A 26,771-nucleotide genomic window follows, 5' to 3' on the forward strand; every position below is an offset into this window, starting at 1 on the left:
ATAGATAAATCAATTCCCTCTTTCTTCTTCCTACTACTATTCCCCCCACCTTTGGAGTCACCGAGAGATAAAGTCATTATTCTATTGACTTTGCTTTGAACAAAAACTCAGCAAATGCTTCCTAAAGCTAATTCAGCTGATGAAGGGAATCAGTTAAAACATTTTTCTATTTCCTATTGCAGCCTTTCTGATATCCATTAGATATCATTAACACTAAAAATATAACACAATTGACCACAATATAACAACTGCACATGACTAGTAGCCAAGGAGAACAAAATGAGATATGCATTCCCACTTGCGTGACAACAGAAATGGAACAGCCATCTCCAACCAAGTAAAATAATGCCAACAGGAATTATTTTAATTGGACTTGTACCTAGATGCACATCGTTATGTGATAATAATCATTATTAATTTGTAAGAACAGATTACATATAGAAACGAACATAAAGTCAAAAGATTATTTGAAACCAATTTTTCCAAGAAATAAAAAATTTATTGATTTGGTTCTTAAGTAACTTCTGGAAAAATAGGTCAGCTTGGGTCAAGAAGGCTAATGCCTTCAGATGTGTATTGGATTTCAATCCTCATATTTACTTCCAAGTCCTGCATGGCAGAAGCTCATGCCAGAGAAGACAAAGCTGATTCTGGCTGGATCTCTTTGAACTCTGGAGAGTTTGATTTGACCCAGGAGACAGAGGTTGGTTTGGCTGCAACTGACAGGGCTGTTACTTCCTCATCTTTGGAGGTAGAGTAACTAGGAATGCTTATTGAAGGTAGTTGAGGGGATTTTGCTATGTCTGTCTGACTATTGTAATGCTCTCTGTCTTGGACCTTACTGACTTTGAAGACAAACTAGAACCTTCAACTAGTGGGAAATGTGGGCACACAGAGATCCACACCCACAAAAACTTGTCGGTTGGCTTCTATGGAGGAGGCTGTTTGCATGTACAGTGGTGCCTCGCAAGACAAAAATAATCCGTTCCGCGAGTCTCTTCGTCTAGTGGTTTTTTCATCTTGCGAAGCAACCCTATTAGCGGCTTAGCGGATTAGCGCTATTAGCGGTTTAGCAGCTTAGCGGCTATTAAAGGCTTAGCGGCTTAGCGGCTAAAAGGCTATTAGCGGCTTAGAAAAAAGGGGGGGAGCGAAAAAATCGCAAGACTCGCAAGATGTTTTCGTCTTGCTAAGCAAGCCCATAGGGAAATTCGTCTTGCGAAGCGCATCGAAAAGCGGAAAACCCTTTCGTCTAGCGGGTTTTTTGTCTTGCAAGGCATTTGTCTTGCGGGGCACCACTGTACCATGCTGTCTCCTCTACTGAAATGAATGCCGAAGCCTGTGGAAGCAGGATCTGTTTGCACACATGACTCGTAAGGAAAATATACCTGCTATGAAGCAGTTATAGGGGTGGGGATGGGAAGGAAAGAAAGGGAGGGATGTTGAGGGGGCTTTTGTTTTGTGTGCATGTACAGACTTGCCCAACCCACAAAGAAAGAGGATCAGGGCTCAAAGACCAGGTAAATATAGGTAGCTGTAAAATCAGCACACAATGAGAGATGGCACACCTGAGCTTACAATTCTTTTTGATACAGAGTGAATTTATTAATACTTTGCTCTCCTTAAGCTTAAGACTTGTTTTTCTTTTTGTCTTCTTTAAAGTCCAAGAATAAATATTGCAGTCTTGTGAACTGGGACCTTAACTTGTAATTTCACTTCCCTGAGTACTGAAATCAACAGGTGTCAACATCTAGCAAAAATCTCATTGCCTCTTACCTGGGCTGGCTGGTAAAATTCCAGATGATAAAATGGACGTTTCCTTTTTAAACAAAACACAGAAAGAGAGTAAAACAGATGCATTATCATGAATGAGTTTCTTGCAAACTTAACACTGAATTTTTTCACCTGATAAACTGTTCTCAAAACTATTTTCAACCATGTTAATCGTGTTGATAAAAGTTCCAAGGAACTGCATAAGAAATTCACCTTGTTTACATGAGCTCAAATTCTGTCAGTCCAGCTCTCAATCTGGTTTGTGAATAATTTTAAAAGTACATTTGGAATGATTAATCCTTTATGCATATGTAAATGATTATATATATGCAACAGATGAACACTTTATGCTGAAATTGGCCTCCATACGAACTAGAAGATAATCACTATTAAATAAAAAAAAAAACAGATCAATCCTAACTATAGGAATCCAGCAGAACTTAACACTGCCTTGAGTTAAGCAGGCATAAGTCACTCCTTTCCCAAACTCTGTCCAGCACTGGGGCTAGTGCTGGCTGAGCTGTCCTGAGCCTGGCAGAGGGAAAACAAGACTTTGACTTACATTATCATTTTTGCTGGTGTAAGTTCAACCGGGTTGCTAGGTCACATGGCTGAGCTGAAAGGTGTTTGGAATAGGTACAAGTCTGCCCCTGTCCTGTCCTACCCCAGCATTGCTGCACCCCCAGAACAACCCCATTGGGGGACTTACCATGGTCAGCCAACTTCAGCTGAGCTCCAGGAGGAATTGCCCTGGCTTCCACAAATGTGGAAAAGGCAAGGGATGGGTTTCCATATAATGTGAAGAAAGAATCTGGTTTGTCTTCTCCTCAATGCAGCAAAAGCAGGGGCCGAGGAGGAGCAAATCAGGCATTATTGATCAGCATGCACCAGTAAGCTGTTCATTCAACATTAAACTACAACATCTTTTAAGAAGGGGCTAGTAGAGAGAGGCCCCCTTTGGCACTGGCCCCTTGGCTGCAGAGTGCTGTCCCCAGAGAGGCTCACTTGGCACCTATTTTAGAGTTTTTTGTGGCAGGCACAAACCTTTTTAATTTCTTTAAATTAATCTTAAATCTTTTAATTCTGTTGAAGCCTGATGTTTTATTCTTTTGTAAGTGGCCGATGCATTTTAATAGTTTATTGACATTGCAAGCTGCCCAAGAGAGTTGTTATCATGAGATACAGAAATGTAATGAATAAATCAATCCCACTAGCCACTAACTCCTGCTGCTGGAAAGTTCAGGACACCACTGAATTTCTTGGTTTATGGTTACATGCAGACCAGTGCACTGCAAGTAGGCCCACACTGTTAAATGGAGAAAAAGCAAGCCTAGTATATATTTCTGTATTGTCTCAGCCCTGGAATATGTGCAGCAATAAAGAAGTAAGCCTCTGTTGCATGCTTGCTCCCTCATCGCTGAGAAACATAAAGCAGCCACCACACAGCAAATATGAGGGACAAATGACTTGAAGCCAAAGAGTAGGACCAAATCCTCATAAGAACAGGAAAATAATTGTGGCATCCCAGCAATCAAGGTTCATCTGTCTAGCATTCTGTTATTATTCAGTGACCATTCAGAAATTCCAGTGTGGTTTACAAGCCAGGCATGATACAACAGCTCTCCTATTGCTTTTCCTTAACAACGGGTATTCTGAACACGTGCTGATTTAGAAATCACGGTAAGCACTTAATTTCTAACGTGGCACATTTTCAGAGATACTAGTCCTCCCATTTGCCCATCTCAGGCCTTGGCAAATTCTGAAAGAGGACTGGTCAATTTGCCTAACACTTTTTGCACCACTGCCCTATTATTAGAAAAGCTAAAATTACAGTGGCATCCCAAACTTCCCCCTTCTCAATGGTCTCTGTCTGGAGGCCTTTGGAAGCAACCAGTCAGTCAAGAAGTCGCCAGGAACAGCAGGGGGAAATGACACAAGCAAGACTGTGACAGCTGAGTAAGATCATTATATTTAAAGTTCTTCAGTTATGGTACTTCATATATTCTTAACCATCACAGTAACTAGACTCTGAATTATATATATGAATGACCCATGATGTTTACTCAAGACTTTATAGTGTACTTGGCCCAACTTTGTTCATGCTCCCCCAACCTGTTGCAATAAACTTTTCACTAGCATAAGTACCATGTTTTGTCTCATTTTCAGGCCACATTCAACCAACCATATTCTCAAGGAGCTAAAATGCCAGCGCAATAAGGCATGATTATATTGTGGAGCTGCTCACCTAAAGATTTTGCAGAGACAAAGAACTGAATCACTTTTGTTTAAAAGGATGAAACTTTCCACTTGAACATCTAGATATAGCAGGTGGTACAATAACACTAATGCCTTGGGCTAAGGGCCCGATGGCTCCCAGGCAGCATGCAACGCTTGGCCCAATTTCAAAGTCAGGGTGGCACAGAGAGCGAGCAAGCAAGCTATAAAATGCTGCAAATACCACTCGTTTTTGGCTCTGGCTTAGCCCACCATCAGTTATAGCCCTTGACTGGCTTTTACAAAGGGTAATAGAATCATAGCACCAGAGTTGGAAGGAACCCCCAAGGGACCCATGAAATGCATGAATCCTGCCCACAGCTATCGCTGGGTTGGCTCAAACCACCAACCTTCTGGTTAACAGCGAGACGCACCGACCTATTGCACCACTGGCCAGTGGCGGAGCTTCATGCTCTGGCACCAGGGGGGGCGGAGAGCAGGTGGGGGTGTGGCTGGCACGCATCCCAGGGGCATGGCGCACCGCCCACAGGGGCATGGTGTGTGTCCTGGGGGCATGGTGCCCAGAGCGGGTGTTGGGGGCAACTGCGATGGCACCCCACTGGGATCGTGCTGCCAGGGGCGGTGCACTCCCCCCGCACTCCTCTTCCTCCGCCAGTGCCATTGACCCTTTATAGAGAAAAGGTTCCCACTGCTGGACTAGGGGCAATCTTCAGTTGAATTACGAGCTGGCTGGCAGGAACCATATCCTCAGAATGGCCCAACACAATTTATTTTAATAAAAGTCTGAACAAATGTTCAGTTATTTCTGATGGAACAAACTGATTTCTCCTACAGACTTAGTAGTTGTCTTCAGGAACATTTGGCCCTCCAAAATGGTAAAAGAATCATTGGCACTTGTCCGTCTCAATAGACAGTGGAGCGCACCTCCAGGGGTGAAGCCAAGCAACTGTGTTAGCAGCACTAAAGTGACCTCTCCGGGGCACAAGCCCAGGCAGTGTGTATGACTGCTCAGATGACAAGACCAAAGGCAAGCAGAGCAATTCATTTGGCCCCAGCCTGGCTGCAGGAGTTGCTGGAAGGAGGCGTACAAGGTGCCCTCCAACCATCTTAGAGGCTCCACATAGTCCTGGGACAAGGTATGAAGGCTAAAGCTCAGCAAACCTGGGCTGGTCAATGTCTGCATGGGAAATCACCAAGTAACCTCACCTTGAATTCAATGGAACAAAAGGTTGGATATAAGTGTAATGAATAAAATAACATTTACCTGTTGTTGTTAATGTTTTCCTGACGGTAACTGATTTCAGCTACCATTGGCTACCATATAGTAGCATTTATCCGCCCATAAAATGCACACAGTTCTACAAACAAGACCAGATTGTGCTCAGAACAATGATTTACCTTTAGCCCTCCACAGACCGGGCAAGGTGAAAAGAAAGCTCGAGTTGTCCCAGAAGGAGAGCTACACAGTTCACATGGGCTGCTGGAGACCCCAATGAATGTTGCCACATCAGTACTTCTAGAATCTAACAATTGTGCTTGCTGTCTTATATGTGACCACCTTGAGACAAAATCTATGCTTGCCTCAAGCGATGAGTCTTTGGCATGTTCCTGGGGGAGAGCTGCTTGAATGCCCCCTTCCCCTCTGTGCTCAGGAGAAGCTTGTGTTTCCAGATGTGGCAATGGCAGTTTGAGGTCACTAATTTCTTGAGACAATTCACCCTTGGATAATGAGGAATCTGAACTTGAACTTTGTGTGTCTTTAGCAGCTACTTGTAGCAAACTCCTGGGTGTGTCATAGGCGTGTCTAAGGGAACTGGGAACTTGGTACTCAAGGCCAGGGCTCCTCAGGTGATCACCTGGTGGGCAAGTGCATATATTCTGGTCTGAAGGGAGGTTCAGCGGCAGACTCAACAATGATCCAAATTCATCACCACGGCAAATGTCCAGGCTCCCAGCATATGAGGAAAAACTTCCTGAGTAAGAAGAATGACTCCCAGTAGCTATCCCACTATCAGAAGAACTTTGGCGGCCTATTTCCTGCAGCTGTCTGGATCGAAGAAGCTTAGGAGGTGGTTTGGTGATGCTGCGGACACCTTCTGAATGGGCCTTCTCCTCCCCAAGGTGAATTCCCTTTGCTGCAGGCAATCCATGACTTTCTTGAGAAGTACTGGCTGAAGACTGGTCTGCCCAAATAGTCAATCTGCTCCCAATGCTAGCATCAGAATGGCTTGTGTCTGAAGATGAACTTGATAAACTTCTGTCATCACCTAGGGTGAAAGAAAGGAGATTGATGATTCAAGTGGAAATGGCTGCACTATAAAGATGATAGCTGGGGTATCAGCCATACTTCTAACTTTGACAGTTCAGGGAGTTCTAGACCACTACATCTGTCAGGGGAGTAACACTCCATTTAGAGAAACCAAGTCCCTTGGCTGCATTAGGGATTTTCCAGTGGGAAACTTCCTAGTGCAGCCAGTTCCAGAACGGGACCCTGTCAGCATCATCCAGCTGATTGACATTGACAAGGAGCCCCACTTGCAAAGGAACCGCCAGAAGCTCACAGTTGTCCCTTTGAAGCCCTGTCTCTACCTGCCCCACTCCAACATCATATGTGACATCAGGTGTGGACCAAATTAGGATTCATGCCAAATCTAATTAGGCCACTAGGCCAGAGGTACCCCACAACTGCTACAGGAGAATGAAGAACGGCAAATATACCCAATGACAAATTTCATCTCATCATCTCTCTAGTCTAAAGCCATGGCCTAGATGTGACTTTAGCTTTAGCTATTTTGAGGAGTCTAAGGGCTCGTCCCAGGGACGCAGGTGGTGGTGTGGTTTAAACCACTGAGCCTCTTGGGCTTGCAGATCAGAAGGTCGGCGGTTCGAATCCCCGTGACAGGGTGAGCTCCCATTGCTTGGTCCCAGCTCCTGCCAACCTAGCAGTTCAAAACACACCAGTGCAAGTAGATAAATAGGTACTGATCCGGCGGGAAGGTAAATGGCTTTTCCTTGCACTGCTCTGGTTTCAGTGTTCTGTTGCGCCAGAAGCAGCTTAGTCATGCTGGCCACATGACCTGGAAAAACTGTCTGTGGACAAACGCCGGCTCCCTTGGCCTGTAAAGCAAGATGAGTGCCACAACCCCAGAGTCGTCTGCGACTGGACATAACTGTCAGGGTCCTTTACCTTTACCTTTTAAGGGCTCATCCGCACTTCCGCTTGTGTGATGCCTAGAAAACACAGGTCCGAGGGCTTTCACCATTGCCTTGCTGCTCCTTTCCAAAGTAAAACCCACTCTCGCAAGAGGTCAGAACAAATGGCAACCTGGGGAAAACCCAAATTGACATTTGCTCTGATTGAGTGCTTTCCATGGGGGAAAGCTGCAGGGAAGAGGAAGTGTGGAAAAGCCCTTTATCAGGTAAGGGGACATCATTTGAGGGCACATTCACTCCCTGGCCAGCTTCTAGGGGCTTGAAAACCTGCAGTGGGTGAGATCAAAGAGACAGAAACACCCCACGGAGAGTCCTCTCTTTTTCCAATAGCACAGAAACATGGTGACCTGCCCACGAGGGAAGAGAGCAACCCCCTCCTCTGTGGGCACCCATGGCCCCCCTTTCCCACTTGTTCTTGCAAATCAGCGGAGCAGCAGCAGGCGGGGAGACATCACAAACAGGGGCGGTGGAAATTTCATGCCTCCCACAATCTGGTCCTGCTGCTCAGGGGGAAATGGCTGTACAGCCTTGGAACCAGGACTGCAGAAGGCAAGGGGCCTCAGAGGGTGTGGGGCCTGGGAGAAGTGGTTGGTGAGTCCGTTGGAGAGGCCTTGTGGCCCATGTGCCACTACCCCTTATGCCAGAGGCCTGAGAAAACAGAATCAAATGCCCAGGTGGATGATGTACTTTGTCCTTACCTGCACTCCCATGATAACTTGTATGGGACAGAAGGCTGAGTCGCTTCTCTAACTGCAAAGCTTCATGGGCCACTCTCTCTTCCGTGCATGCAGGATTTATGCTGGGGTCTTAAAAAAACAAATCCAAAGTGACAAATCACAACTGAGACTTAGCTGTAAAAAACAACAACGCTTCCACTTTAATAGTCTAAGCAGAGCACCTGGAGCTACCTGCGAACCTTAAACATGAGCACTTTGTTGCTTTATAATCAAGAGGGTTCCGGTACCGGAGTTCTGTTCTTTCCTGCCTCCCAAAATCTTCACATATAGCATCAGAAGGGGAGGTTTTTAATATCAGCTGCTAATAACTCCCTCCAGGAGTGGTACCTCGGGTTACAGATGCTTCAGGTTACAGACTCTGCTAACCCAGAAATAGTACCTTGGGTTAAGAACTTTGCTTCAGAATGAGAACAGAAATTGTGCGGTGGCAGCAGTTGGAGGCCCCATTAGCTAAAGTGGTACCTCAGGTTAAGAACAGTTTCAGGTTAAGAACGGACCTCCAGAACGAATTAAGTTCTTAACCCGAGGTACCACTGTAAAATGATAAATTCATAATTCCTTCTTGGCAGACAATACTTGTTCTTCCATTTTCCAGTCAGGAATTTCAGTAATTATTACAGTTAATATATTTGTAAAAAGATATTTGAATGGCTAGACATCTGTGCTATTTTCACAATTTGTCAGATATTACTTTCCTTTCAGTGATAACCATGCCCTCATTTAATCTGGTAGGACGCACAAATTTTAATCTAGGTTGTTGAAGACCACACAGTGATTTCTTGAACCACTTTGAGGTTTAAGTGTTAATGTTCTAAATATTTAACAGCTGAAATCCTATGCACACCTATCAGAAAGTGAGCCCAGTTGAGCCTACTAGGATTTACAGCTGAGTCAACACTTTTAGAATTGGCCTGTAAATCATGTTTCTTCAAGGTTTGTCTCATTCTATGAGATACAACTGAACTAATGATGCTTGGACTAAAAATTTGGGGCGCTAATAATGTATTCATGTATTTCAAACTACACAATATGATTGTTTCCTTCTAACCAACCAGTTGTTGTTGGCCTCCATCGGTCTCGAGAGACAATGGAGTCTGCCTCTAGGGGTGAAATCTAACCTTTGCGTTAACAGCACCAAAGTGACCTCCAAAGCGTGCAAGAATGGGCAGTGTGTCTGGAGGTCCTGGGCTGCCCAGACAACAACGCCCCCCCCCCTTGGACTCACTGAGGTGGTCCAAAGAAAAGCAGAGCAATATGTTTGGCATCGGCTTGGCTGCAGGAGTTGCTGGAAGGAGTGTACAAGGCTCCATCCAACCATCTTAGGGACTCAACTCTGGATTTGTCTAGGGTTTACTCCTGAGACTTTTCTTCTCCCAAAGATATCCCAAAAGGCAGTGGAGGTTTAGGATTAGAGTTTTGCTTCTCCGAGGTTGAGCCCCATCTGTCCTTACTTCCCTTGACAGCACGTGCAGAAACTGCCTTCATGACCACTGGCCCACTGTGGGTCTCTTCTGCTCAATCCACCAGAGCCTGTCTTCACATGCAGGGCAAGTCCCTAACTCACAAAGGATTTAAGATCCATTGGCTACCCACACTTGGTTTAGCCTGCCAGTCAGCTGTACTCAGGGTGTAAAAAGGTACCCCCTGCCCGTACGGGCCAGTCGTGTCCGACTCGAGGGTTGTGCACCCATCTCACTTAAGAGGCCGGGGGCCAGCGCTGTCCGGAGGCACTTCCGGGTCACGTGGCCAGCGTGACGAAGCTGCTCTGGCGAGCCAGCGCAGCACACAGAATGCCCTTTACCTTCCCGCTATAAAGTGGTACCTATTTATCTACTTGCACTTAGGGGTGCTTTCGAACTGCTAGATTGGCAGGAGCTGGGACCGAAAGACGGGAGCTCACCCCACCGCGGGGATTCGAACCGCCGGCCATGCGATCGGCAAGTCCTAGGCACTGAGGTTTTACCCACAGCGCCACCCGCGTCCCTTCTCAGGGTGTAGCACCACTCTATTATGCCTTGGTCAGACCACACCTGGAGTACTGTGTCCAGTTCTGGGCATCACAATTTAAGAAGGATATTGACAAGTTAGAACATGTGCAGAGGAGAGTGACCAAGATAATCAAGGGTCTGGAAACCAAGACTGATGAGGAATGGTTGAGGGAGTTGGGTATGTCCCATGGAAGATGAAGCAAGCTTGTTTTCTCCTGCTCTGGAGGATAGGACTTGAACCAATAGTTTCAAATTACAAGAAAGGAGATGCCAACTAAACATCGGGAAGAACTTTCTGACAGTAAGAGCTTTTTGACAGTGGAATGGACTTCTTTAGAATGTAGTGGACTCTCCTTGGAGGTTTATAAGCAGAGGATGTTTGGTCATCTGTTGTAGTTGAGATTCCTGCATTGCAGGGCATTAGACCAGTTGCCACTTGAGTCCCTTCCAACTCTACAATTCTATGATCTTATGATTCACCTGAACTATATAGCAATGTTCTTGATGTTCTATATAACAAACTGAACTAATAGCAATGTTCTTGATGGTTGCCTAGCAAGGAAAATTTTTACTTTCAAAATTAATTACCTGGCAACTTCCAATTATGTCAAAGTTTAACAAGTTAATTTTCAGAGTAGTGTGATGCAACTCAACTCAACATCTCAAATTAATGCTGGGTCCCCCTCTAGCTTTTTAACATTTATACACATTTATGCAACTATATCACAGGACGCGGGTGGCGCTGTGGGTAAAACCTCAGCACCTAGGGCTTGCCGAGTGCATGGTCAGCGGTTCGAATCCACGCGGCGGGGTGAGCTCCCGTCTTTCGGTCCCAGCTCCTGCCTACCTAGCAGTTCGAAAGCACTCCTAAGTGCAAGTAGATAAATAGGTACCGCTTTACAGCGGGAAGGTAAACGGCGTTTCCGTGTGCTGCACTGGTGCCAGCTCGCCAGAGCAGCTTCGGCACGCTGGCCACGTGACCCGGAAGTGTCTCCGGACAGCGCTGGCCCCTGGCCTCTTAAGTGAGATGAGCGCACAACCCTAGAGTCGGACACAACTGGCCCGTACGGGCAGGGGTACCTTTACCTTTACCTTTTATGCAACTATATGGGACGTGGGTGGCGCTATGGTCTAAACCACAGAGCCTAGGACTTGCCGATCAGAAGGTCGGCAGTTCGAATCCCCGCAACAGGGTAAGCTCCCATTGCTCGGTCCCAGCTCCTGCCAATCTAGCAGTTTGAAAGCACACCAAAAAGTGCAGGTAGGTAAACAGGTACCGCTCCGGTGGGAAGGTATACGGTGTTTCCATGCGCTGCTCTGGTTTCGCCAGAAGCAGCTTAGTCATGCTGGCCACATGACCTGGGAAAACTGTCTGCAGACAAACGCCGTCTCTCTCAGCCAGTAAAACGAGATGAGCACCGCAACCCCAGAGTCATTCGTGACTGGACTTAACTGTCCAGTCACGAATATGCAACTATATATATACCTTTTATTTAGACAATCCAAGGGAAAATGTACATGTAATTGTATTTTGATGTTTAATGATGACAAACATTTTATGCATCCAGAACCTCTTATTCCAATCAAAGTGAAATATATTATACAAGCTAAACTCCCTTGTTACATGGTTATGCACAGTGCTATTTTTCTAGAAAAAGAGGTGGCAGAACTCACTATAAATGCATCCCTTGTTCTCTTATAATGGCAATGGCGCCTACCTGGGAGGTGCTGGAACTGAGCTCCGGCTGAAAAAAAGTGCTAGTTATGCTATACATCCAAAACTAACCTGGCAGGACTGGACGTAGACCAAAAGGGCCTTTCATCGGAGAGATGCCATGAACAATGCAATCAAAGAGAAAGCTGATCTTTTCTCCTTCCATGCAAGATAAAAAAAACACACCAGCCCCTGAAAGAAAGCAAAACGTTTAGGACAATTTTAAATCTGGATGAAGGACACATTGGCATATTTATGCAACATCAAAAACAAGCTAAGGAGCAATCTACCGTATTTTTCCCTCTATAACACGCAGATTTTTTCTCCTAAAAAGGAAGGGGAAATGTCTGTGCGTGTTATTGAGTGAATGTGTGGTCCCTGGAGCCAAATGGCGCGAGTGGAGGCAAAAAAAAGCAGGCAAAAATCAAATTGCGCGTCTCGGAGAAGGGAAACCTGAAAAGAGGAAGCGGCTGCTTTCCTGCATTCTGCCTCAGGGTCTTACTGCCCACCCACCTCTGTTTCCTTGCTGTGTTTGCTCAAACAGAACAAAGAGCAGGGAAAGCCCCTCCCCTCCAGGCAAGCAGAGGGGAAAGCAGAGTGTCGTCTCTGTGCTCCGGTGCTGCTGAAAACATGCAGGAGGAAGAGAGAGAGAGAGAGAGAGAGAGAGAGAGAGAGAGAGAGAGAGAGCTAGCTGGCCTGGGTGGGTAGGTGAGGGAAAACTTTTGCCTTCCTTTCCTCCCTCCCGTTATACCCCTCTCCTGTATTCTTAGCCAGCTGCTTCTCTGCACACCCCTCTCGTGCTCCTTGTCCGTTCTGTGCTTTTCCTTCCCTCCCCACTTAAAATGTGGTTAAAAAGCATGGATCCACATGGATCCTCAGGATCTTTGCATTGGGTCACCCCAAATTCACCATCAGATCACATAGCATGTTCATGGCTACAGCCTGCCCCCCAAAAATCACGCACCCACTGTTGCCTGGGGCTGCAATGGTGCAAAAACGTGGTTACAAAACATGGATCCACATGGATCCTCAGGATCTTTGCATTGGGTCAGCCCAAATTCACCATCAGAGCACATAGCATGTCCATGGCTACAGCCTGCCCCCCCAAAATCACACACCCACTGTTGCCTGGGGCTGCAATGGTGCAAAAACGTGGTTACAAAGCATGGATCCACAGGGATTCTCAGGATTTTTGCATTGGGTCACCCCAAATTCACCATCAGATCACATGTCTGTGGCCACAGCATGAAGCACAAAAATGATACATCCACTGTTTCATTCAGAATGTTTTTTCCCTTGTTTTCCTCCTCTAAAAACGATGTGCATGTTATGGTCAGGTGCGTGTTATAGAGCGAAAAATATGGTATATGCTATGCTGGCTCTAGCGTTGCTACCAGAAAGATCTTATCCTTAAGCGGTTACATTTCAGAGGTTCTTAACCTGTGTACCTGTGTACAGTGTTTCTGTACTAGACCAGAGCACTATAATAATATGGACTTATGGTTGCTGTTTTGGTCAAATTCCTGAACCAGAGTGGAAAAGGTGCTATCTTGCGCTACATTGTGAACTTTTGTTTGTGAAGGGCAACACATTATTGGGCTCTTGTCTTAGTGGATAATTAAATATAGCAAAAACCACATAGTTGCAGAAGGCTTTTTTTTAACAGTGGTTTTGACACAATGAAACAAGAACCCGATCTTCTATCAAACATTTTGAATTTATTATTACAGTCTAGAATGAATAGTGATCAAATGCTTTCAAAATGAAACTTTAACTGCCTTTCCTTTTTAAATATTATTTTACTACTTATTTTTTTCCTAGAAATAAGCCAAAAAGTCTTTTTTTATTATTTCATTGACAAAAATGATTCTTAATTTTTCAGTCTGTTTAAAGTATCCCCCCTGAAACATTATCTAATATTTGTCCACATTCTAGACATGGGAATAAAGTGAGTGAAATCTGGATATTAAGGCTCCAGGAAACCACACAATCCCTAAAATAGTCCACAGGGTTAGCTTCCAAATCCTGTAATAAACTGACATGGACTGGTTCACAGCTGTTTCAAATGGGGTATTTATATTAGGAAACATTTTAATGACAGGGAGACAAAATTCTTTTGCAGGGGAGCTGTTTCCTCCCCCCCCCCCAACACCTGTTCTGAGGTGAATTTTGGAAAATTCAAACTCATAAAAATAGCTGCCTCCTTTGCTACTCACTAGGGGGAGCCATTATAGTGGACAGCAGTTGAATATCCACTAAAAAATTTTTTTTACAGAGTAAGCATATTGTTCTTCCAACAGCTCAATTTAAAATTTCTTTTTTAAAAAACATCCCTTTGAAAAAAACCATTTCTTTCTTTTAAAAAATTACCTTGCAAAACCCAAAATATGCTTTATTTAAAAATAGACTCAACAGTTTGTGAGTATGCTAATAAATCAGCAAAATCAATCACTGAATCAAAGTTAAACAAAGCTGGAGAGGCAATTGAAATTAACTGGGTAAATTTCACAATTTTGAGTCAAATCATTATTTCTCTACAAGGAAGATGGAAGGCTTTCAGAAAGTGTATAAAGGAGATTCTCCAAGCTTATTCTGACAATTTTTGAGAATGCACAGTTCCCTTGCTCCCAAAGGGACTACAAGATTCCCTGGTGCCTAAACATTCAGTTGGGGGGGGCATTTGTATAGGTCTGTTTGAACTGTGATTAACATAAAAAATGGGAAAATAGCAGAACACTATTTTGATTGTGTGTGTGTGTGTGTGAGAGAGAGAGAGAGAGAGAGAGAGAGAGAGAGAGAGATTTGCTTAGCTGTATTGAAAGGTTCATCCATATTTATATTTCAATATTCATATTTCAACACAAAAATCAAACCTCACAAAAATTCAGTTTACCTCTAATTTATTGATGTCTACAATGCTCTATGAATGCCCTACATTACTTGACAGAATAATGTTTTTCCAGTTCTTGGAAGAGAAAGCACGTATCCAAGACACATTCCTATCCTCCCTCAGCTCATGTCCAATTTGGACAGTGTGTTGTATTTGCTTAATGACAACTGAAGACATTCTTCTATCACTGGGTCAACATTAAAAATCATTTAGGGCTGTTCTGGTCTGCAAAAAATATTGACACAACCCAAGTGTTAGAACATGGGGAGGCAAACTAAGGCCCAGGGGCCGAATCCAGCCCAATCGCCTTCCCAATGCGGCCCGTGGACGGTCTGGGAATCAGTGTTTTTACATGAGTAGAATGTGTGCTTTTATTTAAAATACAGTTCTGGGTTATTTGTAGGGCCTGCCTGGTGTTTTTACATAAGTAGAAGGTCAGTGGTTTAAATCCCCGTGACGGGGTGAGCTCCCGTTGCTCGGTCCCTGCTCCTAGCTCCTGCTCCTCAGTCCCAACCTAGCAGTTCAAAAGTGCAAGTAGATAAATAGATACCGCTCCGGCGGGAAGGTAAACGGCGTTTCCCTGCGCTGCTCTGGTTTCACCAGAAGCGGCTTAGTCATGCTGGCCACATGACCTGGAAAAACTGTCTGTGGACAAACATTGGCTCCCTTGCCCAGTAAAGCAAGATGAGCGCCACAACCCCAGAGTCCGTTTGCGACTGGACTTAACTGTCAGGGGTTCTTTACCTTTACGGGGGAGTTTGAGGAAGACGTTTAGGACCCTAAATCTGTCTGAGCACTAGGTGCTTTCAGCCCTACCTCTCAGTGGAAAAGTGGAGGCACCTGAAGCAAAGATGCCAGTTTCAGCCCAATGTTCACAAACATCCCCGAGAAATGTTGAGACAAACTCGGTCCCACATTGAAAGACAAAGTGAAGAGTGTTGTGGGGCTGTGTGGGCTCCTTCCCCTGTGTGTGCAGCCGGCATGTAAAGGGGTTCTGCATCCATACTGATGCAATGATTTCATGTGATCTGCATGTTGAGTGAAGTGGCTCGTCTAATACGAAGATTGGAATGCAGCTATCATTTGGCTTTTGAAATTCCCCAGATTTTGCACTGTAGCTCTCAGCTAAAAATAGATGCCAAAATTGCATTAAAATGTACTTACAAAACTGACTGATCCATCCATCCCTAGATAAATGCATATGGCCCCTCCACATATCAGCTGAAAATGTGTAGAAATTGGGGATGTTGCTAATACATTCATTATCAAAGGGGCACAGCTAGCCAATGTGACTAAAAGCCTCAGAATGGGGTGGGATATGTCAAGCTGTGCAAATAAACCTCCCCTTTCTGAGAAAAATGCACATCCACACAGTTTCACAGCCCCATAGTTGTTCACAGACAGAACCTTATATTTTAGGACCATTTTGCCACTTTATTTGCAGCCCTCATATTTTTAATATATATATTCTTACATACAGATCCCTAACTGATGAGATGCTATCATTCTACGATTTCCTATATTCAAAAAGCTAATCAAAATTTAAGTGCAGAACACTCACAGAAACCACACCGAGTTCCTCCTTCAAAGACAAATCCATTAGGAACAGCTCCGTAGCGTCGCAGATCTGAGAGTTTCCATTGTCCCATGATAGAGGGTGGGTTATCTTTTGCTAGTACTAGGATATCATTGCAAAAGTGCAGAGTTGCTGGACCACTCTCCAGTTTAGTCCCAGGTGCTACCACAACATGAAACCTGTGAACTATCAGAAGGAGGGGGAAATGAAAGTACAAGGGATTAATTTAATCATTTTGCCAAAAATAATTAAAGAGTCAAATGCGCACGAAGACTGGTTTCATTGCCACTAACATAAAAATGTTCATGCTAATCCATGTTCATATAATGACGTTTAGCAAAGGCTACAAGACATAAAATAAAACTTGGTGGTGGTAACCTCTTTTCCTGTAATTTCATTACAATTTTATTTTAATTCTATATTTAAATATATATTTAAATATATTTTAAATATATATTTAAATATATAACAGCAAAGGGCTGAACATTTTAAGAGCAACTCATTTACTCTGATGGCTCACAGGGAAAACAAAGAACTTCCAACTACAGTCGTACCTCGGGTTACATACGCTTCAGGTTACAGACTCCGCTAACCCAGAAATAGTACCTCGGGTTAAGAACTTTGCTTCAGGATGAGAACAGAAATCATGCTCTGGCGGCGCGGCGGCAGCAGGAGGCCCCATTAGCTAAAGTGGTGCTTCAGGTTAAGAACAGTTTCAGGTTAGGAACGGACCTCTGGAACAAATTAAGTACCGTATTTTTCGCCCTATAGGACGCACTTTTTCCCCTCAAAAAATGAAGGGGAAATGTGTGCGCGCCCTATGGGGCAAATGCAGGCTTTCGCTGAAGCCTGGAGAGCGAGAGGGGTCGGTGCGCACAAACCACTCTTGCTCTCCAGGCTTCGCGGACCTCTCCGCAAGCAGCGGAGCGCTACCCCTGCTTGCGGAGTGTTGCTTGCATGCTGAAGCCTGTGCGCGCTGAGCTCTCCGCAAGCAGTGGGAGCCAGCCCTGGGCTCCCACGGCTTGCAGAGAGCTGCCTGTTTGGGGACTGGGGTCGGGGGAAGCTCGGGCCTCCCCCGCCCCAGCCCCGCACCTGGGGGGGGGGAAATAATTTTTTCCCCTTTATTTCCCCCCCAAAAAACTAGGTGCGCCTTATTGGACGGTGCATCCTATAGGGCGAAAAATACGGTACTTAACCCGAGGTACCACTGTACTGAAACAATCTTTTTCATATTTCACAGAAAAAGACATTACTTTAATGGCAACAAAGAGAAGGCTGCATTTTAACAAGATGTGAAGGGGGTGGGAGAGAAGAAGAAGAAGAAGAAGAAGAAGAAGAAGAAGAAGAGGAAGAAGAAGAGTAGTAGTAGTAGTAGTAGTAGTTTGGATTTGATATCCCGCTTTATCACTACCCTAAGTCTCAAAGTGGCTAACATTCTCCTTTCCCTTCCTCCCCCACAACAAGCACTCTGTGAGGTGAGTGGGGCTGAGAGACTTCAGAGAAGTGTGACTGGCCCAAGGTCACCCAGCTGCCGCATGTGGAGGAGCGGGGATGCGAACCCAGTTCACCACGTTACGAGTCCACCGCTCTTAACCACTACACCACACTGGCTCTCACTTATACTCGAGTCACAGCTATTCAGAAAATCTGCTCTCCATCAAGTGAAGTCCATCTAGTGAGTTATCATCTCAGTGGTACAGGGACACTTGCAGGGGAGAAATAAACCAGCGAGAGAGAGCGAAGCAACACTCCTCCTGCAGCTTTCCCCTTACCTAAGACTACTTCCAGTCTTAAGAGTCACAGATGGTTGAAATGACCTAGGGGGCATCTGCATGGGAGAAGTAGGGAGTGGGAATTAAGCATCAATGGGTGGAGATATTGGTTAAGAACCCCAATTTTTCCTTATAACGCAGCTTTCTAGTGTGCCAGCTTCAAGCTCCTGCATACCAGCACTAATATTCAGGTTGATTCGCAATGGTGCGTAAAATGCTGAGACCATCAAGCTTCACGAGACTGACTTTTTTACATGACAGCTAAGGATGAAGTGGTCACGACAACAGACCCTAAGACATGATTGGGGAAACTCTGGTCCTCCATTTCTCCAGATGTTGTCGCACTCCAACTCCCATCAGCCCCAACCAATGATGCGATTTCTAGTCCAATAACATCTGGAGAGCCTCAAGTTCCCAATCTCTGTCCTGAGAGATGCTATAAAAGGCAAAATAAAAGAGGGACAAGTAGCCAAACTAATTGTAGAAGGCAACCAAGGAGCAGGGAACCATCATATGTTAACAATATCATTGTAAAAAACCAAAAATAAAATAAAATAGGATAAGGGGAAGCATGATTCAACCAACACACAAAGCAAGAGTTGTGTAGTCTCTGAAGCAAAGTGGACTCACAATGCTTCTGGACCAATGTGGGATGGCTCAGAGCTATCAGATTAACTCCATGTTATTCACCTTCACAAAAGCAGAGGTGCATGAATGAATTTGCTGATATGTATAAATGGTAACTGATGCTAGGTTTACAAAGCCCATGGGAGCCAAACAGTTGTTTAGGTTTGCACATAGGCTAGTAAAATTGTTAATGTTGTTTTTCTTTTCTCTCTGGTCTCAAAGCTACTGTATTTTTCGCTCCATAAGACACACTTTTTTCCTCTTAAAAACTAAGGGGAAATGTCTGTGCGTCTTATGGAGCGAATGTGTGGTCCCTGGGGCTGGGGGGGGGGGCCCGGGCTTCCCCCGCCAGCCCTGGGAGCAGCGGGCAGGCTGCGTGCAGATGCCCCATGCTCCTGAGCAGCTGTGGGGTAGCCCGTGAAGCCTTTGCAGGGCAGTGGGATGAAGGCTCCCCGCTGCCCTGCAGAGGTTTCGCAGGCTACCCCAGAAGCCAGAACAGCTAGAGAGAGTGCTGCGCAGCGCTCCCTCTAGCTGTTTTAGCTTCTGCCTTAGCAGCGCAAAGCCTTCACAGGGCAGCGGGGAACCTTCATCCTGCTGCCCTGCGGAGGCTTCGCGCGGCTATCCCTGGCTTTTGCGGGAGGTGGCCCCCAAGAGCCGCACTCCCTTTAAAGAGCCGCACAGAGTGTGTGTGTGGCTCTTCGGGGTTCTGCTCAGCGCTTCCTTTAATTAATTTTTTTTCTTGAATTCCCCCTCTAAAACTAGGTGTGACTTATGGTCAGGTGTGTCTTATGGAGCGAAAAATATGGTATATCACAAAGTACTTCAGAAATTCCCTTATGCACCAAAAGCACATTCCTGTACACAATATTTTTGCTTTAACCAAATGAACCATGTGTTTAAAAGAAGCAAACATTACCTTCACCTAAACTGTAGCGAATGCGCAGATCCCAGGCATGCATGGTTTCCTTGTTTTCAAAGCCCAGCATAACAACTTGACTCAAACAGATGATGGCAAGAGTGTGATTCAGGCCCTCATAACAAAGCCCAGGATCCAGGCCACAGATGTCTTCCAAAGTCACGCTGTTCCTCTCCTTCAGCCCCTTCAGTCGTTCAGATCTTTCCTTGTATATAAGCATAAGCAAGCAATCTGAAAGATGGAAGCCTATGATCAAATACAAAGTATGGATGCATTGCAACATTTATTCTCATGCTGATCAGAATTTATCCTTAGTATTAACCACGACTCATTTCCTAAACATTTCCTGATCAGATAATATAGGTGTTAAAGCACCACATTTAAGCACTTATCAGATACAAAAGGAATAATTACAGGTACTACGCTAATTCAGGTGTGCAAACATTGCCATGTTCCGCAAAGCCATCTCACCTTGCGGAAAAAATAATTCCACCACTCCACAAGATTATCAATATGAATTTATGGGTTAAAACAAAATCTATGTCATTATCCTAATGCTATCTTTTGTTAGCTATTCAGAAAATAAATATATATTGTCTATATCTCTTCCCAGTTCTGTCACTGGGACTGTTCTGAAGAAAGCAGGAAAGAAATCACTCTCATTTCACATGCTACTACCAAAGCTCTAGAATGAGAATAATTATTTATTTCCATATTTTAAATGCACAGGCTTCTTTTTTCCAACGTTCTTATCATGGTATCAGGGGACTGCCATCGGAACAGGGGAGGGAGGCAGGGGGATACAGAGAGCCTCCCATGCTTCTGAGGAGCAGCTCCTCGTCCAGCAGTGGGGAAAGCCACACCTCCAGCGGAGAAGAGAGGGAAGGGGGCAGCCAAGCAAAGGGAGGGCTCAAAGATGCTGCTGAGAGCCCAAGCGCCTCACCTAGCCCAGCTGGCCAGGAGGCACACATAACGTTTCCATCGCCCAGCTTACACAGAGGGGTGAAACGTAAAGAGGGGAGGTAGAGATTCGGGGTGTCTAAGTTCTTGTGTTGGGGGAGAAACCGGAAGGGGCCACTCCCGGAATCTGCAAGTGACTAAGACGGACATGAACTTTGTGGTTCTGCACTGTAAATAGTTTGCACCAATAAAACCTGTAAAAGACAGGTTGGAGTCCTGCCTGGTTACTCATGAGCAACCACCACCCTCACCTGACACATGGTTTATAGATAGTATAATAAAACAAGCAATTTAGCATTTAAACAATTAAATGCTCAAAGTCTTGTGGTCTTGTCACTTAGACTTGTGGTTGTGGTTGTGGTCTGAGTCTTTAGTGTTGACTGAAGACCTGAGAGGACTGGCACTGTGTAGCCTTTTCTTCTTAGGCAAGGCTTTCTTCTTTTCATTAGCTACCATGAGGACCTTCTTTAAGGAACTACCGAAGAGCTTCACTCCTGAGAAAAAAGGGCCTACCAACTGGAAGATGGGATCCACATTTGAGTGATGGAGCTGCTAAAGGACCATTGGCTGCCATAGATCTTGCTGTGAGGTTTGTGGTATTAAGTAACAAATATGGGAGAAGCAGCTCCTGTTTCCACCCTAGCAAATGCTGAGTTACAGCACAATCCTATTCATGTCTACTCAGAAGTAAGTCCGACTGAATTCATTAGGACTTATTTTCAGGTAAGTGGGACTAAAGTTGCTTAGTCACTGAGGCCTCAAAACTCTTATTTAAAACCAAGTCAGTGCATTTTCATACGCGAATCCTTTGAGGTTTCCCCTATAATGCAAATCCTTTGAGGCCTCAACCACTGCCTTGTACCCAAGGGTCCTGCACCCTACCCTTGTCACTGAGAAGAGGGGAAAGTGTAGTTTGTCACTGAATGGCTTGCCTGCTCCTGAAAATAAGCCAACGGTGAAGTCAAATGGAAGAAAGCCCAAGGGCAAGGGACTGCAACTTTGCAGGTGTCTATTGCCTGCTCTGCTTGCCCAGCCCTGAGAAGGCAGCAAAGGCAGGAGAGAAAAATGGGAGTAAAAACAGAAAGGCTATGAGGAATTGTACCTCCTTTTGATAGAATCATAGAGTTGTAAGGGACCCCCAAGGATCATCTCGTCCAACCCCCTGCAAATAATCCTTGACAGATCCAACCTCTGTTCAAAAACCTCCAGTGAAGGATACTCCACCACATTCTGAGATTGCCTATCAGAAAGTTCTTCCTGATGTTTAGTTGGAATCTCCTTCCTTGTAATTTGGATTCTTTGGATTTGGTCCTACTCTCTGGAGCAGGAGCAAACAAGCTCACTCCACCTTCTACGTGATTGACAGTCCTTCAGATATCTGAAGTAGGCTATCATATCTCCTCTCATTTTCCTGTTTCCCAGGCGAAACATACCCAACTCCTTTAACCATTCATCTTAAGGCTTGGTTTCCAGAGGCTTGATCATCTTGGTCGCCCTCCACTGCACATGTTCCAGCTTGTCAATATCCTTCTCAAACTGTGGTGCCCCCTCTGCCCAGTTGTTCCTCTCTGCCCAGTCCACTTGAACTTGAGGGGATGGTGTAACAGGATAGAGAAAAGGGCAGGTGTATTTCAAGTTCATCATGCTGCCTCCACTTCCCTGCTGCCCTAGACCAGCAGAAAAGGCCAAGGAAAATGCCTTCCTGCAACCATGTAGTTTAGGAAAGAAGCAGGCAGCTCAAGCATACTTTCTTGTCTGCCAAGTGCTCCCCAAAGAAAAGTAAGCCCCAACTGATTCCTTTGAAGAAATGGCGGGGTGGGGAGAAGTACAAGAATTGCTGCAAAACAATGTAGCATCTGGCTAATCTAGACTCTGCTTCTCCCTCCCCATCACAAGCCAGAAAGGGATGGCAGAAAAGACTCAGCCCCCATAGAGCTCACCTATCTTCACCTGCATCATACTTTTTTAAAGAAAAAAACCTAAGCCCTTGTTGAAGATGTGTCATGTAAGATGTGTCATTAAAATAAAAGAGAGCATAAAAAGAAGAGCACAGATCCCGCTTTTGAGATGTAAGGCAGGACAATTCTAGAGACTGGGAGCTCCTCTCCAGCAGAGGAGTCAAAGTTCAAGCCGGCCTTATCTCATTCTGATGCAACAAGGGTGGGAGGATAACCCTGAAATGTCTAGAGCATGTCCACCTTACTAGAACAGGGTAACCATGAAGATCAGTTACAGGTCATTTTGGGGGGGGTGCTTTCCTCCACTTTTACTTTTTATTTTTAATATTGAGAACCTATTGGCACACACTTTTTATGTGACATAAAGCTCTTGATGCATTTTTAAAAAATGTTACAGCACATACAAAAATGTCTTATATATATATAATCAAAGAGCAGATAAAAGCAATGTGATGTAAAATTCCACTTATGATACCTATTGTTCCAAAAATGTAAATTATTCTGAGAGGTCTCCAAAGAGGTTGCTGGAATAACATGTTTTACCTAAGAAACAAACATACAAACAGAATTCCTTCCAGTAGCACCTTAGAGACCAACTAAGTTTGTTACTGGTATGAGCTTTTGTCTAAGGTGCTACTGGAAGGAATTATTTTGTTTATGTTTCAACTATGGCAGACCAACACAGCTACCTACCTGTAACTTACCTAAGAAAGTTTGTTTAATTTTTTTGTTAGCCATTCAACGTGAGTAAGATTAATTTAAGGCAATAAATAAAATATTTCTCAAGAATTATGAACTTTTCTTGAAACTGTACATTTTACATGTCCATGCAAGATTACCAACAGGGGGAGGCAAGTGTACTTCAGTATTTATTACAGCATGAATTTCAGTCCAATATAAGTTAATTTTAATATATATGATGCTTCAAAAACCCAATATATTACATGCATTAAAAAGAAATCTCTGCCTATCCATTCATTATCACAGCCATTTCTTATGGGAAGAATGGGATGGGAATAGAGAAGAGGCAATTGTCACTGGGGAGGAAAGGCTGAAGAACAGAGACAAATGGAGGCAGCATGTAACTAGCTAGAAAAGAATGCAAGTGGAATTAGTTAATTGAAAGGTGTGGGTCTTTTGAAAGGCAGCTAGCCTATACTGTAGACGGTTTCATCAGAAAAAAAACTAGGGATAATCTTATATTACGCTGTGTTTATTTATTTATATTATGCCCCGCAGCTTGTGTTTAATATACACCAGCAGACTGAGAGGACCCGGCCCACAGCCTGGCCTTCTTAATATAGAAATGGTTCGAAACTGAATCCAAGATTTGGTTTGATAGAGGAGGGATCAACTGATCCGCGCAGGCTTCCAGGCCCCTTCCATATCCTCTTTCTATAATTAGCGCGCCCTCCGGCCACCAGAACAGGAAGGGAAAAGGAAGAGCCGCGAGACGGACAAGGGCAGCGAGGGGGGCGAGAGGCGCGGCGGGGAGAGAGCGCTCGCCCTCGCCTCCTTCCCTTCTTCTCCGGGCGCCTCTCCAAAGGCGCACGGCGTCCCCTGGCTCTCCCTCTCGCGCGTCTCATTGCGAAGGGGGGGGAAAGCAAAGAGGAAAGAGCGAAAAGCCCCTTTGTCCCGTCCCGTCCCCCGTTTCCCCCGCTCCCGGACTCACCCGCCACCGGCGAAGGTTTGCGCAGCACCGCCCATCGGTTCTTCCACTGCGGAGACAGAAAGAGAGACAAGGCGTTGGTGGCGGCGCGCCTGCCCTCGCCCCTCTCCCGCGCCCAGCCCCTCCGGCAGCCCCCCGACCCCCCCCCCACAGCCCGACCCCCCCAGCCCCCAGGCAGACAACGCAGGCCGCGGCGGGCACCTTTTTGCCGTCTCTCCACTTGAGCGGGCCCTCCACCACCACCGCGGAATCCGTCATCTTCAGTCATGATTTCCGACAGCTGCTGCCGGCTGGGCTGAGCTGCTGCGGGGGTCACTTTCAAAATAGCTTTATTGGGTCACTGCTGCGAGTGGGAGCAGGCGGGGCGGAGGCGAGCCGGAGGGAGGCGGCCGGAGAGCCCGACGGGGCGGCAGGGCTGGTGGCGTTGGGGCACCTGGGTCGAGCCCCAAACGGGCGCCACCTCCTCCTCCTTCTCCTCCCCGCCAGCGAAGAAGGCACCAGGAATAGGGGGAGAAGAAAGACCGAAACCTGCCACCCAAGGGGGACTAGCCCTTGCAAGGAGCACCCTGCTTGCTGCCTCGCCTTCTCTCTGGCTTGAGCTCATTGCTCATCAAAAGTTAGTGGCGAGCAGTGAAGCTATCAGGTCTACAATACCAAAAACAAGTAGAAGCCCCAAAGGATTTCTCCTAATTGAACGGGGAGAAAATTGGCAAACACAGTTCAACATAAGCAAGTGTAAAGTGATGCACTAAGGGGAACCCTCCCAAAAAAGCCCCTAAATGCACATAAAGTGGTACCTCGGGTTAAGAACTTAATTCATTCTGGAGGTCTGTTCTTATCCTGAAACTGTTCTTAACCTGAAGCACCACTTTAGCTAATGGAGCCTCCTGCTGCTGCCACGCCGCCAGAGCACAATTTCTGTTCTCATCCTGAAGCAAAGTTCTTAACCCAAGGTACGATTCCTGGGTTAGCGGAGTCTGTAACCTGAAGCATCTGTAACCTGAGGTACCACTGTATATGTGCTGAATAGAACTGATAGTGACTGACCATTAATAAGATACTGAAATTGTAGTGAGTAGCTTTAAGAGAAGGAAGACTTTGATCCTAAACCCCTGATGCCTTGCAGCTACACTAATTAGTGGGAAAGGCTTTGGGAGTAAACCGTGAGGAAAAATCTGTACCTGCTGGCTTGTGGGACATCTTTGGGAGTAAATCCTACACAAATCTGGAGTGGAGTCCCTAAGGCTCCTTCCGGCAATTCCTTCAGCCAAACTAGTTCCAAACGTATTTCTCTTGCTTTCCTTTGGACCACATCAGCGAGGTGAAGAGGGGGGGTCTTGTTGCTTGAGAAGCCCAGGGTCTCCAGACACGCTGCCCAGGCTTGTACTCCAAAGCGTTGATAGCTTGATGATGTTGGCCCAGGATGTGGCAAATGTGAAAAAAGCAAATTCCATGCTAGGAATCTTTAGGAATGGGATTGTAAATAAAATCGACTGTCCTAAATGCTGAACTCTATGGTGTGACCACACTGTTTTACCTCAAAAATAATATTGTAGAGTGGGGAAAACTCCCAAGATGACCAAGGGGATGGTGCAACTGCCCTTAGAGGAAAGGTTGCAACATTTGTAGCTTTTTAATTTAGATGAAAGGTAAGAAGCGTGCACGATACTTTACAGGCCCCTTTTATGCAGGGGTTGAGTTCTGAGCATAGCTGTCCCTTTTCTTGTGAGGAATCCTATTCGGAATAAGGGAATTTCCCTTTAAAAAAAGGGAGACGTTGACAGCTATGGTTCTGAGGTGCACATCAGGATGCATGTAAGCCTGCCCCGTCCCGCTTGTGGTGTGTCAGGGGTTGCATGCATGCCAATTGTGTTATGGGTCCTGTTATGGAGAAAGTGGACAGAGAAGTATTTCCTGTTGCACGGTACTAGAACTTGGGGTCATTCAATAAAGTGGACTGTTGTTAAGGCTGATCAATGGCTCATAAAACTGGCATTTGCTCTCATGAGACGAAGCAATGGCCACCAACTTGGATGGCTTTAAGAGAGGATCAGACAAATCCAGGGAGGACAAGGCTGTTGGGCCACTAGTGGTTCTGCCTTCGCTGCCCTTGGTGCCTTTCAATGCCGGTTTCTGGGAGACGCAGGAGACTGTGGTGGCTGCACCCCGTGTCTGCTTATGCCTTCCCACGTCCCTCTGCCCGGCCATTGCGAGACGAGGATGCTGGAGGAGATTGGGCCTTGGCCTAACCTGCTGACTAGGCACTTCTCTTCCGAGTAGTTTTGTGCAGTTTTTCAAAATTAAAATTAACCCTCAGTTTGAGAATAAATGTGTGTGATGTGGCGATTCCTGTCATTATTTTCGAAGCACGTAGGTCAAAAGGGGCTGTTTCAAGAGCTCATTTTATTTAGGAGCTTTGTGGGGGGGGGGGGTTCCGCCTTTCCTCTCAAAACTCGGGGCAAGGACTGAACTTCCCACCAGGCCTCACGCGTCGGGGCCTCCGAGCGGCCGGCGGGCGGGCGGGCGGGCGGGCGGGGAGGGGCATGGTGGGAGTTGTAGTCTCTCGAAAACTGCCGCCTCCCGCCACGCCAGCTCGTCGGGCCAGCCGAGGGCCCCGTGATTGACAGCCCGCCTCGGCCAGTGGCCGACGGGGCCGTAGTCAAGGCGGGCCCGGCGGGCATCACCCTGGCAACGGAGTCGGGGCGAGAGAGCTGGCTCCTCTGAGGGAGACCTGCTTGGGTGGTCT

At 45.8% G+C, this 26,771-nt stretch overlaps 2 protein-coding genes across 7 annotated transcripts in view; one reads left to right on the top strand and one right to left on the bottom strand.

Annotated features, from left to right (window-relative positions):
• DOK7 (docking protein 7) overlaps positions 1 to 24,513 on the bottom strand; it is a 41,176-nt gene extending 16,663 nt beyond the window's left edge. For all 3 annotated transcript variants that reach the window (XM_083698275.1, XM_083698273.1, XM_083698274.1), the window contains exons 1-8: positions 24,227 to 24,513; positions 24,029 to 24,074; positions 19,439 to 19,669; positions 16,109 to 16,309; positions 11,730 to 11,849; positions 7,917 to 8,024; positions 5,404 to 6,272; positions 1,774 to 1,816 (exon numbers count right to left, since the gene is read on the bottom strand). In XM_083698275.1, the coding sequence (XP_083554401.1) occupies positions 1,774 to 1,816; positions 5,404 to 6,272; positions 7,917 to 8,024; positions 11,730 to 11,849; positions 16,109 to 16,309; positions 19,439 to 19,669; positions 24,029 to 24,074; positions 24,227 to 24,283 (1,675 nt within the window). In that variant the 5' untranslated portion in view covers positions 24,284 to 24,513. The remainder of the gene's footprint in view (positions 1 to 1,773; positions 1,817 to 5,403; positions 6,273 to 7,916; positions 8,025 to 11,729; positions 11,850 to 16,108; positions 16,310 to 19,438; positions 19,670 to 24,028; positions 24,075 to 24,226) is intronic.
• A 2,086-nt stretch (positions 24,514 to 26,599) lies between these two features.
• Positions 26,600 to 26,771, top strand: part of RGS12 (regulator of G protein signaling 12) — an 87,027-nt gene continuing 86,855 nt past the window's right edge. For 2 of the 4 annotated variants that reach the window (XM_083757288.1, XM_083757287.1), the window contains exon 1: positions 26,600 to 26,767. The gene's annotated coding sequence lies outside the window, so the exon portion shown is untranslated. The remainder of the gene's footprint in view (positions 26,768 to 26,771) is intronic. The other 2 variants (XM_083757286.1, XM_083757285.1) reach the window with 2 other exon arrangements.

The sequence above is a fragment of the Podarcis gaigeae genome (genome assembly GCF_964106915.1).
Source record: "Podarcis gaigeae genome assembly, chromosome: 9".
Classification (NCBI taxonomy): domain Eukaryota; kingdom Metazoa; phylum Chordata; class Lepidosauria; order Squamata; family Lacertidae; genus Podarcis; species Podarcis gaigeae.